This window comes from Pleurodeles waltl, chromosome 7, assembly GCF_031143425.1.
Source record: "Pleurodeles waltl isolate 20211129_DDA chromosome 7, aPleWal1.hap1.20221129, whole genome shotgun sequence".
NCBI classification, from domain to species: domain Eukaryota; kingdom Metazoa; phylum Chordata; class Amphibia; order Caudata; family Salamandridae; genus Pleurodeles; species Pleurodeles waltl.
Window position 1 is genome coordinate 1,117,239,063 of NC_090446.1, and position 21,848 is coordinate 1,117,260,910.

A 21,848-nucleotide genomic window follows, 5' to 3' on the forward strand; every position below is an offset into this window, starting at 1 on the left:
GGAGGGCATTTGGCTTTGTTCCACGAAAATTGGCACTCAGTGACTTCTAACTGCTGGGTTTTCCAAACCATTCTGGGTTTTCATCTTGAGTTCTTGGGACTCCTTTCCAAGCTTTCCCACCATGTCTTCTGGTGTTTTCCTGAGTTCTCGTTTTCTTGATTGATGAGAAGATAGAGGAACTCTTGCGGAAAGGGACAAACATTCCTTCAACTCTTCACCCAAATGGCTTTGTGAGCAATACTTTTCTAGTGGAAGAGAGAGATGGAGGTCAGTGCCTAATCCATCTCCTTAGCAATCTCCTGCGACCAGGACACTGGCTCACGCACTTAGATATAAAAGATGCTCATCTCATGGTTCCAGTTTTTCCACCACATCGCAGATTTCTGCGATTTCTTTGGTGTCTAGAGGTTTTCAAATCTCAGACCCTTCCTTTCTGCCTGTTGTGGTGTTTTACAAAGGTTCTCAAACCAGTAATGGAGTTTCTCCGCGGCCAGGGCAGTCTTTTGAGCATCTATCTGGACGACATTTTATTGATAGAGCAATGTCTTTGGACTTTGTCGAGCCATCTCCACACAAAAGTCGACATATTGGAACGTCTGGGATTTGTAATCAACGAGACGAAGTCCCTGCTGACCACAGCTCAAAGAATGACCTTCCTGGGTTTCTACATCGACTCCAAGGAGTCCACCCTGAGTCTGCCTTCCCAGAAGATGGTGAAGGTTCACCACAAACTCAGGAAGACAGTGGCCAGAACGGCATGCTCTCTGGCAATTGGCCCTGCTGGTAGAGCTTCTGGCATCATCCATCCAGGCCATTTTTCCGGCCCTATGCACTACAGGGCTCTTCAACCGTTGAAGGCACACCATCTATGCGAGGGCTTAACTTATTCTGCAATAGTGTTCCTCTAAGGGACAATGTCAAGGAAGAAATGAAGTGGTGGCAGACCTACATGGAAGCCTGGAACGGGTGAGCCATCTTCTGTTCCACTCTGGATATAAGCAGAACTGGGTGGGGGGCCAGCTGTGGGGGTGTATCCGCCGGAGGAAAATGGTCCTCAGAAGACCAACTATGCAAATAAATTGCCTGGAACTTGTGGTTGGTTCTTTCACGGTCTGTTGTTGGATGAAGGACACGGTCAGTTACTCAGTACTTCTGAAGATAGACAACACCTCATAGGTGAGATACATCAACCGCTTATGGTGGGGGGGGTGTATGTTGGCTACGTTGGTGTGTGCAAAGGGATACTGATCCTGTGGAATATGGTGTAGTCGTCATTCTGAATTTTTTGTCCTCTTTGGTCAAGGATGGTATGGCATACAAATCGGTATATATTTTTCATCCTGCCATGTCAGCAGGTCATCTTCCTATCAAAGGTTTTCCGGTGGGAGAACACCTCATGGGGAGAAAATTAATGAGTGGTGTCAGATTATCTGTTTCTCCTGAACCCAGGTGTTCTTCTCTTTGAGATGTCAATAAGGTCCTTAACCTTTTTCTTTCAGGGCACAATCATAAATATTTTTTGAGGGAACAATTATCAGGTAAGTTTGCATAGTTGTCATGTCTATTATACTGTTACTGAGCCTCGGATGTACTTTTGATATTTCTTGGAGGAGAAAGTGTAAATCGAAGATTGTGTCTTACCCTGTATTTGAGGCAGTGCTGAAGTTATGTGTGACTAGTCAGATGCCTCAAGGCTTATGAGGCAATGACGGAGGACGTTCGCCTATCTTGGGATTGGAAACTCTTAATTACCTTATGTAAACTGTTTAAAGTGGTAACCTACCATAGCACGGTATCTGAGAGGGATCATGCAAGAAGCAGGAATAGACACGTCTGTTTTTGGTGCACATTTGGCCAAAAGTGCTATGGCATCTAAGACTTTTTCTTTGGGAGCTTGCCTTGAAGACATTCTGAATGCAGCTGACTGGTTGTCAGATTCTACATTTAAGACAGTTTATTTCAAGTCTGTAGTCAATATGGCGACGCAGGTGGTAAGCTTTGAATGAGCATAATCTTTGCCTCCAGTCCTGACACAGAATATAAAATTTCCTAGTTGTCATAACTGAAAGTTTCAATTCTATTAAGGACATCAAGGAGGGGAGGATTATTCCCATTCATATCAAGATAAATTATGTAGCCTCCCCTATGGGTCTGAAAAGAGATGGAGTGCAGAATTTGTATGGAGTGAATATGTGAATGATTATGGTCTATGGCTAATTGATTTCTGTGCCAATGTTATGTATCGTTATGTTCTTTCATTGCTTCTTTGATCATGTCTCTGATTGATGATGGGTTACATTGAGTCGGTTGACATGAGTTACAGAATTGTTTGTTTTTTCAGGGAATGATGCCTTCAAACAGCATCAAGCAGAAATTGAACTTGCAAATCAGGAGCCAGTTGTCGCACGAAGACAGAGGGGGCATAGACAGTGTTAATGGACTATATGCAGTGGACTATTTGTTGATTATAATGTTTTTACTCCTTTTCCCTGCTGTTAATGGGAAAGGTAGTTTGTATTGATTTAAGGCTGCTGTGAGAATAAAGTAAAACTTAGAAGAGCATAATCCTTGCCTCATTGTCCCTCACAGAATTGAAACTTTCCGTTTTCACAGCTAGGAAATTTTATATTCATCAACCTGCAGACGAGTTATTGAGATAAATATTTTGGGGTGTACAAATTTAGGGATTCCCCCATGTCCACAGCTCCAAAGTCATCACCACAAGCCCCTCTTGAGTATTAGATGTAGTTCCTGGATGCACATGTCAGGTCGAAGGCCTAAGTGCTAGGAACTTCAGGGGTGACAAAAGTGCAAATTAAGGAATACTGAAAAAGCCAAGAAACCAAAAGATCAGTAAGGCACTCTGTTATTTTTATTTAATTAGTTAGGTTGAGTATGCAAAAAATACACTCCATGTATCCAGGTACATTTTCAGTGCATAACTCGATCACTATGTCAGAGTAGCTCAACATTATAAGAATGTCTGGGGAATATTAGATGACCGATAATACTTAACAGGGGGCAAATAGTAAAGATGGCCACAGAAGCCCAGACAGCAACAACAAGAAGACAGGAAGTACTGCCACACAAACCACAGAAGCAACATGGCACATGGAATTTGTGGCTAAAAGGAAATCAAAATATTTAGTAGACATTATGCAAACTGATACTGGCAAAAGCCCACCTCCAAAGGCAACCCTAATGAGGAGCTATGCCATGCAAACAGTTTTGACATGATCCACAGCAAAGGAGAAACCAAATTCTTCTACTACAACATCATTACCTAGATGCCCAAAGGACAATGCTAATACTGCTGGTGGTCCATTAACGAAGGTACACTTCGCATCAAATTTATCAGCCAATGCAGTCAACTAACAAAAAGAAAGATTTAAAACTTCTGGTCACTCAGAATGGCAGCAAGGAGGTCCATGACTGAGTACTGGAAATACTTTCAAACAAAAACACTAGTGCCAAAAGTCAAGAAAGAAAAATCCATTAAACAAATAAAACATGCCATAATTGTTACTAAAGTGCCCAAGCTGGTTTCCAGGACGACACAACAGGCCTGAAATAGTCTGCTTTCAAGACCTTAAAAGACTGTAAAAGGTCCATAAGACAGAGTGGGACTAATAAAGGAGTGCCTCATTGGAAGCGGAGAAGGCATTCTATCTGACACTCTCTGGAAAAAACAGAAAGAAGAAATCCAGCCTAAAAAAAAAAAAAAAAAAAAACATTGGGCACCATCTTACCCCACCTTGTTCAATCATGTACAGATAACTAGCACTACCACCTTCATTCTGCCCTAAGTTATTGAACAGCTCTTACTGCTTTGTTCATATGATTGATTAGTCATAATAGATCAACTTCAAGGACTTAGTATAATGCACAACTTTTTCTACTGACAATCATAAGCTGTCTCAAATGCCCTCATAAAATACATGCATGAGCAATCATCCTCTTTCACATCCTTCTTGCCTTGGAGACTGAAAAATAATACAATTCCTAACAGTGGTGTTCTTGGATTAGTCCCCTTTTCCACATTTTATTTTGTATGCACCTTTCTGATGCACCTAGGTTTGGAGAGTGAATTGTGTTTAATAAAACTGGGATAAAATGTTGCCAAAACCTAGAGCTGGGTATCAAAGTACTGTACAAACATTCTTTACATGCATAATATAAGAAAACATAGCCTTTGCATGATACACTTTCTCTTCAGGGCTGCCTGTAGATGTTGTGAAATGGATTAACAAGAGTCAGTGCTTTTCAGATATTGGTGCAATGAGATATTGGCAGAGTTTGAGTGATAGAAATAGGAGAGTCTTTAGCAATATGCCCAAGCACCGGGTGGGCTGATGCAATGGAATATGGGTATGATGGGTGGAACCAACGGGAAACATGGAAGGATCTCCAATCTTAGGCTGCAATACTGAGAAAGCTTGGACTGAGTTCTTTTTCCTGGGATGAGGGATTTTAGTAAAGAGGAAAGGCTGATTGAGGTTAAGCCTGACCACAACAATGGAGTGTTAGTGCTGGGCTGAGGACCAATTTTTTTAGAAGATGCAGAGAATCTAAAGACTGGGTAAGCTTGTAATGGAAGCTTCTGGAGTACCAATGAAGTGGCAAGATATGGTAAGATTTATTCACCACTGTCAGTATTCTAGAGTCTCGATTCAGGACTTTATTCTGAACATTGTATTGATTTTTTAGGGCAGACAATAACTTTGTCATAGTCTAGTTTAATGATACCCATGAAATCAATTGCTTAGCTGAACAGTTACAGCTGATTTTTGTTTTTTGTTTTTTAGGAAAACAGAGGTGGAATGTGGAGTCAGGGTTGCTTGTGGCAATGCGTTTAAAGGGGACAGGGAGAGAGGACCACTGTGAAACATGGAAGCTTAGTGTCATCCACAGTATAGAATACTGTCTAACTATACTTTTAGAATAGTAAAGTGGGCTGATCCATTCATGAACAATGCAGTATTGTTCATGTTTATTTTCAGTGGTGAATTTTTAATCAGCTGTTTGGTCATCTTTTATTGCATGCTTGCTAACGAATTCTAGGAACTCATTTGAAGGCTGGATCGATGCACCTCATCACCAGTTATAATACCAAAAAATAACGGTAAAAGCCGTGCTAGAGTCAACCGAAAGGAGGTGGTGATTCCGCAACTAAATTTAACAGCAAGCTAATAAAATTACCTTTTGAGGTTTTGGGCAGTCAGTTCTTTTTAAAACATGGTTCTCTACTCTGAATCCAATCTGTCAACATCAGGTAGAAATAAGTAAGGTGATGTCAGAAAAGGTTTATACTGCTAGGCACTAGCACTGACTCGCATGCCTGCTGAGAAAGAATCCAGACATAGCATTTAGAACGTACATAATTTATGGTTGTTCTTTTACCTTTATGGTGAATGCCACCTGCAGAGGACCCCTCCTGCCCACAATCCACACTCGCTTCACATGGCTCCTCGCCAGTGCTTCCAGAGATTGCTCCGTCAGGTCTGTTTTCTGTGGAGGTAATAAGAGATAGTTGGGACTATCGTTAGGACAGAGTAAAAGGTTAGTTGTGAGAGATGTCTGATTTTAAGGGGCAAGGAAGTAAGAAGACAGTCTGATGTAAGCATCTCGAACAGGGACAACAGTTATGAAAGACGTCAGGAAGTGGTGATGTGATATGCACAGAGGAAAGGCAAAAAGTAGTTGAAGGTGTAGAAGTGTTTCTAGTGTAGTGTTAACACCTGGTTTTACACAACCACATTCTATCCATTAATACTGGGCTGAATTAGAGTTCAAAGAAATAGGCTCCCTTTCATTATACAAATATGGATGAAATTGGTGATGCAACTTAAGTATTAATAGGTCGCCATACAAAATACTTGTTTGGAGAGTGGTGGAAAATCATCTGCCTAATGAATATTAATTAGGTAGAGCACTATTTGAAGGCTTTTGTGAGTAGCTATGTTGGTAGGGATGGTAGCCTGCATGGGACAGAAGACATCCGTCTCTGCACTTGCACCAAACAGGAAACATTTTTTTTAAAACCAATTAATGTCTTTTAAAGGAACAGGTGCTGCTTTAAAAAAATACATCCCAGCTGGGGAGACACTGGATGGAACATACCATCTCTCGGACCACTTCACGATTTACTCCCACCCCCAGTCTCGTGGGGTCAACGAGACATGATTCTGAAAGGGGAAGCTTTTTCCCAGGGACAGTTTGCCCTTTGCAAATCAGATAGTCAGACACCAACCCAACTTGGCAGCTGGTACTTTATTAATGGTTTCCACCCGCAATTGTGGTCACAAACTATAGACACGTCACTAAGGATTGCAGTGAGGAGAGAATATCCCTTTTATGCCTCCTCCTAAGTGTCAATTTGAACAAGTTTCACAACTCCTTTTCAGAGATAGATAAAACTTTTGAACTGGCAAAATGAATTTTCAGAAATGGCAAGAAAATGTAAGCAGAACGATCTGATTGTGAAAAAACGCTGGGTCTGAGATAGCAAAACTGTTTTGAATATCAGACCGATGGATGAATATTTACACAACTGGTTTCCGTGAAGAGCAACTTGAACTGAGATGCTGCCCTAACCACTTTATACACATTCGCTGGAAGATTTGGTGCGCTGATCCCGGAGGTTGGTAACAATGTCATTGCAACTATGTTCCTATCAATGGAAGGGGGGAGGTTAAAAGAAGAGCAGAATGTTAAGTGTAATATCAATAATGATCTAAAGTTCAATGTGGCAGGCTGGTCGGTTGAAAAGGTAGGCTCTCTTGACGAGGATGCCATTTTCAGCAATGGCAGTTGATGTTGCTTTCATTGTTTTTGACTGAGGAAGGTGAAAGGAAGCTTTTCTGATAGGAACAGCAAAATTCATCACAGGCCATAAACCTTCACCTTTTTCCCCCCTTGTAAAGTTACATCTTTTCTTCTTTTGGGGAGCTAGGGGGGAGTGCGCCTACCTGGCTCCTCTCCAGATCGGAGTCTCTCTCAGATCTCTTTGTTTTAGTGTGTCTTGAAAGAAAAAGCCTGGCAAATAGTACAGTTTTACGAAAACGATCAGAATGCAGTCAAGAAATGCACAGAGCGTTTGTAATCATGGTAAATCGTGTTTTGGAGTTGTGGACCATGGCTGGAGATGAGGCTCGAGATGAAGTGGTATTGATTGTCCCTGCTAACTGAGGAAACAAATGTTAGGAAGCCCAAAGGGTTGCAGTTTGGATTTGGGAGTTGCAGTACAAAAACAGAACAAAAATCTTCCTTATCTCTCTAGAAGAAGCTGGGCACCCCCGGAAATCTAAGATACTGAAATGTTGAATACTTCTCTTGAAAGAACAGACAGCCACATAGGGAGGTTCCACAACATCAGACGCGTTAGAAAATCTGAGGGTTCTGTAGCCTCTATAAGGAGCCAGGTTTAGAGTTCTCCATCCTGGAAGCAGTGAAGATGCCACAGGGAGAGTGACAGCTACCTGAAGTGTAGCTACCAGTGGTTCAGCTGGTGCAATGCACCGGGGCCCAGAGGTGAGAGGGGGCCAAACTACAACAGCCCCTTGAGCCTTGAGAAGGCACCTAAATAGCCATGCTGGAGGTCCGAAGATGGACGAGCATTCAAGATGCATCTAAATTTCGTGTTTATCTTCTTACATTTGCTGTGTGGTCAAAGACAGAGGTCAAACGTCAATCTAGCTTCTGACAAACAGCAACTTCTTCTGTTTACCTGGAGACTGGTGTCTACTTTTCTTTCGCTTACTGCAAAGTGTGAGGATTTTGTAAAGTGAACTATGTGAAAATGTTGCTGGCGTGAAAGGGCAGGCTGTAGAATGTCTTTTTCTTTTAACACAACACAATTTAAATATCTATAATTGACTGTACAATTATTTCAAAATAAACACAGGAAAGCACAAATTAAGTCCTTTTCTTCTAATTCTTAAGTGTGATGAAAATACAATTTTTAATAAGATCAAAACAAATCAAGACACTTTACTTGGTCATTACACATGACATATATTCACTGAACCCCAATTTCCACATCTTATTGTTTGTGCGCTATATAGTTCTAGCAGTAAAACTGTAAGTCTGTGCAAATTTACGATCCTGGCAGACAGGGCTACTCTGTAACAAACGTGACAGATATTCTGTCCGCCATTTTACAATTCCATTATACCCTGTGGAACTTGTACTCCGGTGGACAGAATATCCCTCATGTTTGTGATGGAGTCTTCCATATGCCGTCCAAGATCGTAATCAGGCCGTTAGTGATTATTTGACTGGAAAATGTGCTTTCTGTAAATGACAATGTCTGCTACAAATATATTTGTGACAGTGCGCTCATAAATGCAACACCAACTACATACTACACCCTTACCACTTCCTGCTGAATGAGTTTGGCTCGTTTATGTCACTTGTTCTTTGTGTGATACTTGGATTTTTAGAATCCCTACTTGTTCAGTGATTTAACAATGATAGCAGCACCACCAGTCTGAAAATAGCTCCACTACCACTGCGTACTAGGGCCACAGGAGCATTTATAGCACTGAGAGCTTGCTATTAGAGTTGTCCAAATCCGTCCCTCGCAGGAGTCAGACTCCGAGCAGTAAGCACCTATTAGGGCACTGTGAAGGCCTCATTACACGTGCACTGAATGGCAGAGCAGTGCGCATGCTCACTTTTGTAAATGTAGAGTGCGCCACTCTGCCCTGGCTGCCTGACGCCAGCATAAGTTACAGAAGTTAGGTCCATGCTGCTAGGTGGTTTCTCAAGATAAGAAAGTCACAGTAATCACTGCATTCAGCCTGACAGGTAGAGGGCACACAATGGCAGTTAGTAAAAGAACATACACATACTTAAGAAAGAGAGCTGGAATTGGGAAAATAAATAATGTGTGCAGTGTTTGTTTTATTTTATGATAAAACAATGCACAGGTAACTTTAAAACAACTTCTTGTGTCTCTAATATATATTTTTTCCTTATTAACGCCAGAAATAGAAACTGCTATTCTTCTGAGACCCATGGAAACAGGAAAGAACCTCGGAAAACAAGAGGTTGCTTCCCAGAGAGAGAGATACTGAGAGAAATGGAACTCAAATAGCTGTTAAGCACAGTACTGTAGCTGATGTGAGTGAGCCAACAAATTAACATTAAGAGACGTGTTAAACTGCCTTGACTCTAACAGCCCAGGCACGAGTTGACCCATTGGAACATTTGACACTGAAAATGTGCAACAAATATCATGTAAAAATATGATAGTGTCTTCAAAATTCAATAAAATATATTTCTTTGGCATGGGTTTTACCTTAGAACATCAGATTATATCACTGCATTGAGAGGTGTTTATTTAAAGTTTTTAAACATGAACTTAGAAGAATTCATACCCCCACACCTCACTTCAACGGCAATACCATTAATGAACTAGGAGACAGCTTAGTTGTCATGCAACCTTATACGTGGACTATATTCTTATTTTACACGGAGCAACATTATTGTATATCAAGTCACAAATAAGAAAGAATTTTGTACAGCACACATCCTAATGTTTTTCAAGGATTTCTCATGTTCAATAATGAAAAAATAGGAGGCATAATAAAATAAAATAATTGCCTAGTAAGTGACCAAGCCAGAATTAATCCCAGGTTTACCAGTTTCACATTGTGTGATTCAGTTACTAAATTGATATGCCTTTCTCACTCCTGTTTGACAACAAAGTTTAATGTTTTGTCTTTCATTCTTGGTGCACAAGGTTAAAGCGTGGTCAGCAGGGAGAAGCTACACAAAGGTTCAGCTCATTTTGGGTTACAGGATTCAAGAGACTTGAGTTGAACCAGAGCCTCACTTCTGGTTTGAAACTTTAGTGGCTCACCCGCCTCTATACCTTAGTCTGGGTATTCTGTGCTTGAAATAGGTTTAGATGCTGCAAACAGTGTGATACCTGTTCTGGATGTGAGGATATCTGAGCTTGCACCACTGATGATCATCTTGTACCCGTGCTACGTGTGAGGGGAAGTTACACTGCTGGCAAACGCTGCACATTGTGTGTGTATGTTTGCACACAGGCATGGAATACAGATGCTGTGCTTGTGAGGGTTATTTACATTGTTCCTGAACAGACTGGTATGCGTCTACTGTGTTTGAGGGAATTGTGTAGTCCTGCCATGTGCTGTACCTGTTTTGAGTGTGGAAATCTTGCCTTGTGCAAGACATGCATGCACTCATACACCATTCCTTACACTTGTACCGAGTCTGAAATGCTGCTTGTTCACTGTTTCTACAGAAGATGTTAAATGGTACGGCCCAGTGCCACACTCAATCAATCTGTGGATTTTTATACCGCAGCTAATCACACAGGAGGGTATCCATGCACCAGTATGGCCTGGAGGGTCAGTCGAGCAGCCAAGTCTTCAGTGCCCTTTGGAATTCCATAAGAGAGGCAGAGGTCCATAGCTGAAGTGGGAGGTTGTTCCGCGTCTTCGCCGTGAGGTAGGAAAAGGAGCGTTCTCCACTTCTGCGGATGGGGGGGGGTGTGGCAGAAGGAGAGGGACGCAGAGCGATGCTGTCTGGAAAGTTGGTAGAAGCTCATGCGGTGGTTGATGTAGGCGGGTTCCTGGTTGTGTAGTGCCTTGAAAGCGTGGATCATCAGCTTAAATCAGCATCTCTTCTTTATGGAGAAACAAGTGAAGTTTCCGGAGGTGTGGGGTGATAGGGGTTCGTTGAGGATGAGTTTAGCTGCAGTGTTCTGTATGGTCTGGAGTCTCCGTATGAGGTGAGTGGTGATTCCTGAGTAGAGAGCGTCGCCATAGTCTAGTCGCCTCATGATTAGGGCCTGTGTGACGTTTCATCTTGTGTCCTGGGGGAGCCACTTGAAGATTTTTCATAGCATGCGTGGTGTGAGGAAGCAGGCAGAGGAGACAGTGTTGATCTGGGGCTCCATGGTAAGTCTGCTGTCCAGGATGATGCCTAGGTTCCTGGCCTAACTCACAAAGTCTGCAGTGCTGGTGCAAGTGAGGCTGATGGGAGATTAGATAACCTCAGTGGACATTCAGTCTTCAGTGTAGCTTACTTCAAGAGCTTTGAGTTGCACTAGTAGATTGATGCACCAGATACCGTGCCTCCTTTGGCACCACCTGTCCAAACTTTGCTCCTTCTAGTGAACTGTGACCTGCATGTGAGCAGTGTGCTTGTGTGAGTGCATTAGAGCCACTATGTTTTGTAAGTGCATTGTGATGGGTGTGCCTGTGTGAGTGCAGGATTGTTTTGCAAGTACAGGGTAAGTGGTTTTGAAAGTTGTGCCTGTGTGAGTGCAGTTAGGCATACGCCTGTGTGAGCGAAGCAGGAGGGATGTGCCTATGTGAGGGCAGCAGTGTGAGTGTGGGGCCTCTGCATGTTATGTCTTTGTGTGTGTATACTATTCACAAGAGATTTTTTATGGTTATGGCTTTGACTTGAAGAAATGCAGTTCAAGGAGTGGAAATATAACATGTGTATGTGATTAGTAGTAGGTTTTGATGGCAGATGTAGGCTCTGTAGAAGGAGGTTGAGGAGTGTCAGGGGCAGCTGACAGACCTCAGTTAGGGGGGCATTTATTTTGCATGCACTAAGGCCTATGGCAATTCATCTACTCAACTTTATCTACACCACTGACGGCTACAACACATATTGTACAAATGTGGGTTTATAAGACTCTTTAGACATTCACCGAGAATTAACAGAGAGAGCACAGAGAGGACTTTCATTGTTGATCAGTGCAGATGTGCACTATTAATCATAGTTTTGCACTGGTGACAGAAGTCAGTCCTTGCCACGTCACTAACAGTCCCACTAGTGACACTTGCCTCTCTCCCACAAGTGGTTACTGTAGATACTGCGGAAACCCCCTATCACATCTTCCTAGTGGAAACTGAATTCCTTTTCATGATTCCAGAGGGTGGGGAGGTTGATCAGGGCAATGCCGACAATTATCAAACTTCAGCTAATTAATACCTTCTATTAATCAAACGCTAATTGGACAGACCCGTTGTTAGTTTACAATATAAGACAATGCTCCAATGATACGGTGACCATCAGGGAAGGGCTAATTTAACAAAGTTAGTTTGGGTTTAGGGGTGCATACTGTGAAACGACTAACACGGCTGGTGAGAATAAAGGTTTGATTTTTAAAGCATTTTAAAATGTATTTTTTATTGCTCTGGAAACACTGAACGTACAGAATGTTACATGTTTGGTGCATGTATGAATCAATAAACATGCTTGTGCTATTCACAAAACAATATGCAATGTAAGTGGAATTTTATTTTTATGCCAATCAGTGTCTCTCATTCAAAAAATGTGTCTAGCCAGCTGAAAAATAAGGAAATTCAACTGTAAACACTTTGCTCAAAAAATACATTTTCGTAGTGTACACCAGGTTTGTGCAATAGCAGTGGCAGTCTTCCTATGTCTTTTTCCTTGGAATTGCTGTCACTTGCTTTTGGACTGTGTAATAGGCCACGTGTGGGTAGGCACCTCCAGATTACCACTTCCCATGAAATCTTAGAGATTACTGTCAGCAGAGACTCCAGAGTGAGCAGGACTTGCAGGAGATTCTACTTCTGTAGGGAGTTTCCTGGAGAGCACAGATGCCACCACAGTGTCGAACTTCAGAGAAAGGACTCTGCTCATCTTGTCCGCTCAAGTTTGATGCCCAGGCAGAGTTCATGTGCAGGATGTGCACATGGACCAGCAGCCTATAACCAGCAGCAGCATTAGCTCACGTCTGCCATGTTGACCCACTGCTCTACTATGTAGCAGCCCCTGCCCTTACATCTCCCCTTTTTCGAGTGATCATCTTACCTGTATTTCCTATATGCCTGTGCATCGTGCCAAATTCCTCCCAAGTACAGTCTCTCTGTGTACTCCTAGGTCTGCTGTTTCATTCTGCCCTTCATACTGTGTCCCTTTCAATGGATAAGCAGTGATTATCTGGCCTCAAACCCGAATCATGCAATATTTACCCTATTAATGCTTGCACTGCTTCTTCACCCATTCTCCTTACTAGTTCATTCAACATGTGGATCCCATTCATCTCTCTACCTGGTGCTTCTCTTAATGTGTTATTTTTCTCTATGCTTGAACTATCTGTTTGCTGCAACCATGCACTACTAAGTGTACTTATAGACCCTGAGAGCAAGGGCACCTCGCCAGCCCTGGGCCGATTTCAAACAACTATGTAAAAAAAAAAAAAAAGGGCTTGAAATTCATCATAATACAACAGTTTCATTACAAACAGACCTGACAGTCTCCACTGAAGACAGGGTCACAAGCGCCCCACTTCAATAAGTCATCAAAAGTAAGTTTAGCTCGACCAACCATCTAACTGACATTGGCGGTAATTACAACATTGGCGGTAAAAGCCACTTACCGCCGTGCAGAAGACCGCCAACACACCGCCGCGGCCGCGGAATTCCGCCACAGCTATTAAGACCCACATTTCGGAATCCGCCAAAATTCAGCCACCCACACAAGTCCGCCACACCAAAGGTCAGTGATAAACTGGCAAAAACAAAACCTCCACTGACACGCCAACAGAAATACGCCCACACTATCACGACACACGAATCCACGCGGCGGTCTTTCAACTGCGGTATTCCATTGGCGGTACACACAGCTGCGCTCAAAATACACACACTCTTACAAAACACTACCACATTGGACAATTCGAAATACAAACACCTGATACACATACACACACCACTCCCACACACCCATTACAATATAAAACACACACCCACATCACCCACAAACCCCCACGACCACAAATTCCAAAAGAAGGCCAGAGAGAGACACCACCAGCAAGAACAACAGCATCCACAGGCACACAACACCATCACCCACAGAACTTCCACGCACCTCAAACAACACACCACTACATATCAGCACACTTATCACCACACACTCCACCCCACACATCACCTACACCACCCCATGGCACGGCAAAGACACCCCAGGTTCTCGGAGGAGGAGCTCAGGGTCATGGTGGAGGAAATCGTCTGAGTAGAGCCACAGCTATTCAGAGCACAGGTTCAGCACACCTCAATTGCAAGGATGATGGAGCTATCGCGAAGAATAGTAGACAGGGTCAACGCAGTGGGACAGCACCCAAGAAATCGGGAGGACATCAGGAAGAGGTGGAACGACCTACGGGGGAAGGTGCGTTCCGTGGTCTCAAGACACCACCAGGCGGTTCAGTGGACTGGCGGCGGACCCCCACCTCCTCCCCCACAACTAACATGGGAGGAACAGGTCTTGGTGATTCTGCATCCTGAGGGCCTCGCAGGAGTAGCTGGAGGAATGGACTCTGGTAAGACAAATCTTAATTATTACATCCTCCACCCTACCTGCATGCTATCACATACCCCCACCCTCACCCCCAGCACCCCAACTCCTCACATATGTCCCAACATCACAAACCACACATCCCAACACCAAGACCTGCATGCAACAACAAAGCATGGACAGCCATCACTAAAGCATGCCCACTGCACATACCCATATAACCCCCTAAACCATCATCACACAAGGTCCCACACAGGAATGCAAGCACTGGGGTACACGGTCAGCCACCCATTGCACACCATGACACACACAGATGTAATAACCATCCTTTTATACCCCTGCAGGACCCATACCCAACGTCAACGGACAGGAGGGTCCACACATGCCCACACCACCAACAGAAGAGGCCCACAGTGATGACAGCACCTCTGTCCAACTGGATCTAGATGACCAGCCCGGCCCATCGGGGACCTCGGGACAGTCGGTTCCCCTCACACTGGCACAGGCCACCATAGACCTTCCCCCCCTCTGGAAACACCAGTACAGCACCCACCCAGAGGGCCCATACCTCCGTCCCCAGGCCACGTCAATCAGCTGTGTGTCCACCACTACAGGGAACCCAGGATAACCCACCACCCCGACAACAACAGGGACCTGGGGGCAGTGGTAGTGGGCACACGGTCCAGGGGACAGAGGCCCAGGAACACTGGGGAACTGGGAGGGCTGCTGTGCGACAGGGGGCGGACAGGCCAAGGGAACCCACTCTCCACAAGGCCCTCTCCTCCATCAGGGGAGCCTACCACCACTCGCACGAGACGATAGCAACGGTACTGGCCGAGTTTCAGGAGACCCAGCGCCTGCAGAAGGAACAGTATTTGGGCTTCAGGGAGGAACTCAGAACCATCAGCTCCACCCTGGGCACCATCGTAGGGGTGCTGAAGGAAGTACTCAACAACAGGAGGGACACTGTGGCACTACAAGGGGCCCCTGACACTAGCATGGACGATGAACTGCACACCACCTCCGCCGGCGCTAGTGAACAGGATGCCCCGCCACAGGACCACCACACCAGCACCCCACCCCCTGCAGAGGGAGAACCACCCCACAAACGGTCCCTGAGATCCAGGACAAAGACAGAGCACGATGCCAAGACCCCCGCCAAGAAATGAGACCACCCTGATTGTCATCCTACTGTCCCACTTTGTCACCCTGTCCATCCTTAAACTGCCCCAGCTCCACTTCCTATGCCCATTTGGGCAATGCACCTGGGAGACTGATAGGCTGGACTCTGCCATGGACATTTCCTCCGCCATCCCCCCTCACCATTTCACTACCCCCTCTAATATTGAGCACTAAAATAAACACACTTAAAGCACAAAACAATCTGGAGTCTGTCTGTGATTTCGAAATAGTGCATTATCAATTGCAGTGACAAAATGCTCTTTCAATTATAATGACAGTAGAGAGGTAGTAGTGTTAAAGTACATGTAGTAGGCAGGTCTGTACTCTTACCTGTGTCTCACTGGAAATATTGCTGGATCACTGAGTCCCTGTTGTTCATGTCTTCTTCCTCTGCTTCCTCGTCTTCACTGTCCACAGGCTCCACAACTGCAACAACACCGCCATCTGGATCATCCTCCTGCAGAAAAGGCACCCGTTGTCGCAAAGCCAAGTTGTGAAGCATACAGCAGGCCACGATGATCTGGCACACCTTCTTTGGTGAGTAGAATAGGGATCCACCTGTCATATGGAGGCACCTGAATGTGGCCTTCAGGAGGCCGAAGGTCCGCTCGATCACCCTCCTAGTTCGCCCCTGGGCTTCATTGTAGCGTTCCTCTGCTCTTGTCCTGGGATTCCTCACTGGGGTCAGTAGCCATGACAGGTTGGGGTAACCAGAGTCACCTGCAAATGGTGAGGGACAACTGTTAGACACGCACTAACCTGGAGGGATATCCCCAGACCCAGACAACCATTCCCACTAACTTGCCTCCAGGTGCTCACCTAATAGCCACACACGGTGCCTCTGGAGTTGACCCATCACATAAGGGATGCTGCTATTACACAGGATGTAGGCGTCATGCACTGAGCCAGGGAACTTGGCATTCACATGGGAGATGTACTGGTCTGCCAAACATACCATCTGTACATTCATAGAATGATAACTCTTCCGGTTTCTGTACACCTGTTCACTCCTGTGGGGGGGGGACCAAAGCCACATGGGTCCCATCAATGGCACTTATGATGTTGGGGATGTGTCCCAGGGCGTAGAAATCACCTTTCACTGTAGGCAAATCCTCCACCTGAGGGAAAACGATGTAGCTCCGCATGTGTTTCAGAAGGGCAGACAACACTATGGACAACACGTTGGAAAACATAGGCTGGGACATCCCTGATGCTATGGCCACTGTTGTTTGAAATGACCCACTTGCAAGGAAATGGAGCACTGACAGCACCTGCACTTGAGGGGGGATTTCTGTGGGATGGCGGATTGCTGACAACAGGTCTGGCTCCAACTGGGTACACAGTTCCTGGATTGTGGCACGGTCAAGCCTGTATGTGATAATCACATGTCGCTCCTCCATTGTCGACAGGTCCACCAACGGTCGGTACACCGGAGGATGCCGCCATCTACTCACATGTCCCAGCGGACGGTGCCTATGAAGGACAACAGCGAGCACAGAGTCAAACAACTCAGAGGTACGTACCCACAGTTTACCCAAAACACCAATCATACACAAAAGGTGGCCTGTATTTGTGTTGAGTCTAGGCCTAGGTATGTGTGATGCAGTTGGAAATGAAGCCATGTGGGCCCTTGAAATGGTGGCTGCCTGACCTGTAAAGTGGGACAATGGGATGTGAGGTAACTGCGCTGGCGTTGTACACCGTCGCGGTAGGCGGTCGAAGACCGCGGCGCAATGCATCATTGGTTAACATTGTACCCTATGGGTCCCAGGAGCCAATGACTATGTACGCCGGCGGTGACGGTACGCACTGCCGCGGACGTGACCGCCATTTTCTATCTGTTCAATCACTCGATACCTGATCTTCGACAGGAGAGGACCTGCACTGCAAGTGCTGCTGTGACCTCGGTCTGGAAGGGACAATGACTCGAGTGTCTGGGGAAAGGGCCCCTGCCTTCACATCGGAGGAGTTGGAGAAGCTTGTGGATGGGGTCCTCCCCCAGTACACGCTACTCTACGGTCCTCCAGACAAACAGGTAAGTACACAGGGAGCATGTTGTATGGGCTATGCCTGTGTGGAGAGGGCTGGATGTAAGAAGAAAGGGGGGAGAGTGCTGCGTGCATGAAAGACGGTGAATGCATGTGCCACATGGCAAGGGTAGGGATGGGGGCCAATCACTTTGACGGTGCAGCTAGTAATGACTTCTCCTTTTCCCCTGTGCATTTCATGTAGGTCAGCGCCCACCAGAAAAAAGATATTTGGCGTGCCATCGCCAAGGACGTCCGGACCCTGGGGGTCTACCACAGACGGAGCACCCACTGCCGAAAAAGATGGGAGGACATTCGCCGCTGGAGCAAGAAGACGGCGGAGGCTCAGCTGGGGATAGTCTCCCAACGTGGGAGGTGTGCCCGTCGCACCATGACCCCCCTGATGTTCAGGACCCTGGCGGTGGCCTGCCCGGAGTTGGATGGGCGCTTGAGGGCATCACAGCAGCCACAAGGGGGTGAGTACACTCTCATTCTGGTGACTTTGCGCGCAGTGGAGGTGTCTGGGTGGGGGAGGTGGGCTGTGGGTTTCCCTAGGCCAGGGTGAGTTCCGTAGGCAAGGCCCCTCCGTAAGGCAGGCCATGTGGCACCCCACCCCACCTCTGTAGAGTGCCAAGTCCACCTACTCATGCCCCTGTGTCATCTATGTGTGCAGATGTCGTCCATAGCCTTGTAGGCCATTTCCCAGGAATTGAACAGTGGAACCCAAGAGCGCGGCGTAGTGCAGGGGGCTTCTGTGTCTGTCGTGTCCGCCAACGGTAGCGGTAATGCATGCACTCAACATGTCTTTCTTCTGTCTCCCCCCCCCCCTTTTTGTGGTCTCCCTGTTCTTGTGTGCATTAGCATAATCAGGCGGAGGAGCAGTGGCACCGGAGCACGAGGGAGCTGCATCCCACGTGGCCCTGGAGGGCGAGACTACAGACTCAGAGTTCACCAGTAGGACGGAGGGCGAGGGGAGCTCCACGCGGGGACAGGAGCTGACACCAGCGACACAGACTCATCCTCTGATGGGAGCTCCTTTGTGGTGGCGGCAACATCTGTGCCCCCCGCATCTACAGGTACAGCCGCCACCCCCACCTACCAGCACTGCCCTCCCACCAGCCCCTCAGCCTTTGCCTCGTGCCCACTCACCCAGGAGGGTGGGCATCACCTTTACCCCAGGCACCTCAGGCCCTGCCCCAGTCACCCCTGCTGCCCTCAGTGAGGAGGCCATTGACCTCCTCAGGGCCCTCACTGTTGGGCAGTCTACCATTTTGAATGCCATCCAGGGTGTAGAGAGGCAGTTGCAACAAACCAATGCCTTCCTGGAGGGCATTCATTCTGGTCAGGCGGCCCTTCAGCAAGCTTTTCAGACTCTGGCCTCAGCACTGATGGCAGCCATTGTCCCCGTCTCTAGCCTCCCCCCTCCAACTTCCTCCACCCGACCCAATCCCCTGTACCTCAGCCTATCCCAAGCATGCCTACAGACCAACATGCACACACAAGGGAAGCTCAGGCAAACATAAGCACCACACATCCCACAGGCACTCACGCAAGCATCACACACATGCAGACACACCAACATCCACTGCCTCCACTGTGTCCCCCTCCCCCTCGTCTCCCTCCTCCCTCCCAGTCTTGTCTACACTCACACCTGCATGCACTACCTCTACAGCCACTACGTCCCTCTCCAGCACACCCACCACCACACCCCGCTCACGTGCAGTCACCACCCCCACTACCATTCACACGTCCCGTGTCCTCTCCCAGTGTGTCTGTGACGCCCCCTCCCAAAATACACAAACGCAGGTAGACACCCACCCAACAGCCATCCACCTCACGACAGCCTCCAGCGCATGCACCTTCACCCAAAGTCACCAAACGTACACCTCCTACAACCACCATCTCTTCCTCCACTCCCAAACCCCCTCAAGCTACCTGTCCCAGTGTGTCCAAAAAACTTTTCCTGTCCAACCTTGACCTCTTTCCCACACCTCCCCCACCCCGTCCGTCTCATAGGTCCCGAACTAGCACCTCAGCCACAACATCTCCGGGACCAGTGGTGCCTGTAGTCACCAGAATCTGAAGTGCACCGTCCACCAGGGCAGCCAGTGTGGCACGGAGCCACAGCACAGACAGTCCCCCACCTGTGAAGCATCAGAAGCTGGCCAGTGCCCGGCGGGAGAGGGGGAAGACTCCAGCCACCAAAGCCGCTCCCAGGGGTCCCGGTGGGAGTGTGGAGTCAGCTGTGACACCTTCCAAGGTGGGGAAGGGCCACAAGAAACCCGGCAAGTCTGGGAAGAGCAGCACGGCAGAGAAGACCGCCATCATCCCCGATGCCCAGGAGCCCACCTCCAGCACAAGCCCAGCTGCCCAGGAGGCCACCGCCAGCACCAGCCCACCTGCCCAGGAGGCCACCGCCAGCACAAGCCCAGCTGCCCAGGAGGCAACCGCCAGCACCAGCCCACCTGCCCAGAAGGCCACCGCCAGCACTAGCACAGCTGCCCAGGAGGCCAGCACCAGCACAGCTGCCCAGGAGGCCAGCACCAGCCCACCTGCCCAGGAGGCCAGCGCCAGCACCAGCCCCGCTGGGCCTTGAAGGATCGCCAGCAAAAGCCCCGCTGGGCCATGAAGGACCGCCAGCAAAAGCCCCGCTGGGCCATGAATGACCGCCAGCAGCTGAGACCCTGCAATGGAGACCGCCATCTCAAGCACCGCTGAACAGGGCACCGCCATCTCAAGCACCGCTGAACAGGGCACCGCCATCTAAAGCACCGCTGGCCCATGAGCAGCAAGGGCATTGACGCAACTGAGTCCGTCACGGGGTGAATGATGCACTCTGGGCACCAAGCCCCCTCCAGAACCAGTGGAGAAAAGCATCCACTACCCCAAACCTTGGCAGGATGAAGTACTCTGGGCACCAAGCCCCATACCGAACCAGTGGAGAAAAGCATCCACTACCCCAATTCTTGGCAGGATGAAGCACTCTGGGCAGCAAGCCCCCTCCAGAACCAGTGGAGAAAAGCATCCACTGCCCCAATCCTTGGCAGGATGAAGCACTCTGGGCACCAAGCCCCCTCCAGAACCAGTGGAGACTGTCATCCACTTATGAGACTGTGGCTTTTCACTCCCCAGATTATGGCAGTGGGCAACCCACCCACTGTAGAGACTTGAGAGACTGGCTTTGCACTCCCCAGGATATGACAGTGCGCAACCCACCCACTGTAGAGACTCGAGAGACTGTGGCTTTACACTCCCCACGATATGACAGTGGGCAACCCACCCACTGTAGAGACTTGAGAGACTGTGGCTTTGCACTCCCCAGGATTGAACAGTGGGCATGTGGCCCCCTCGTGGATTTGGCGTCGTGCACTCAAGCGGCTGAGGTGCCCCCCCCTTTCCCTTCCCCTGAGGTGCCTGTTCAGTTGCTCTCTGATGCCCCTGCAGTGTTCTCTCCGTCATGGTAGGGGATCTTGTGTGGGCCTCGCCCATACCGTGTGGTCCCAGTGTTCCACGGACTTTCTTAGAGCACTACCTGGACTACTATGCTTGGTACATATTATGAACATGGTGTATATATATATATATTTCTGCCTACTTGCTTTTAATATATTACAATGGTTACACTCATTTTCTATTGTCTTTGCATTCTTCCAGGGGGTTTGGGGGGTGTAACTGTGATGTATTGATATGCATTAGTGTGTGTGTTGTAGTGGGTGAGGGTGGGGGTGGGGGTGTTGCGTGTGTGTGTCCCTGTTTTTTGCCTCCCCCCTCCCCTGTGTAGTCGGTGCAGTACTCACCGTGGTCTTCACCGCCGGCGTTCGTGCTCCTGGTAGAGGAGCAGGAAGACTATTGCAGGGAGAATTTGGAGTTCTGGGTCCATGGCGTCCTCGTTCCTCGTGGGGTTTGTAGAGGTGAGCGTTTTCCCTTCGGAATTCCTGTTTCCGCTGTGTTTTTATCCGCGGTGAATCCCCCCGGAAAAGGTGGTGGATTGGCCTGTCATAATAGTGTGGGCGGTACATTGTCTCCCGCCTGTCTGTTGGCGGTGATCACTGTGCTGTTTGTTTCTCCCGCCGTGGCGGTCAGAGTGTTAAAGTGGCTGTCTTTGTTGGAGGTTTCAGCCACAGTCGTAAATGCAAATTTTTTACCACCGGCGTGTTGGCGGTCTTACCGCCGCTTTAACACCGACCGCCAGGGTTGTAATGATCACCATTGTCTGGACGGAAGCCATGAAAACCCATCATGCTTCAGTTATGAAAGCCACTGGAAGGTGTGAACATGTAATACCTGCTAAATCTGTCGACTAGAGCCAACATTGAAAAAAAAGAT

At 47.5% G+C, this 21,848-nt stretch overlaps 1 protein-coding gene across 1 annotated transcript in view; it reads right to left on the reverse strand.

The window, feature by feature from the left end:
• FDXR (ferredoxin reductase) overlaps positions 1–21,848 on the reverse strand; it is a 197,760-nt gene that overhangs the window by 103,705 nt on the left and 72,207 nt on the right. The window contains exon 7 of the mRNA XM_069200092.1: positions 5,401–5,508. Coding sequence (XP_069056193.1) covers positions 5,401–5,508 — 108 coding nt within the window. The remainder of the gene's footprint in view (positions 1–5,400; positions 5,509–21,848) is intronic.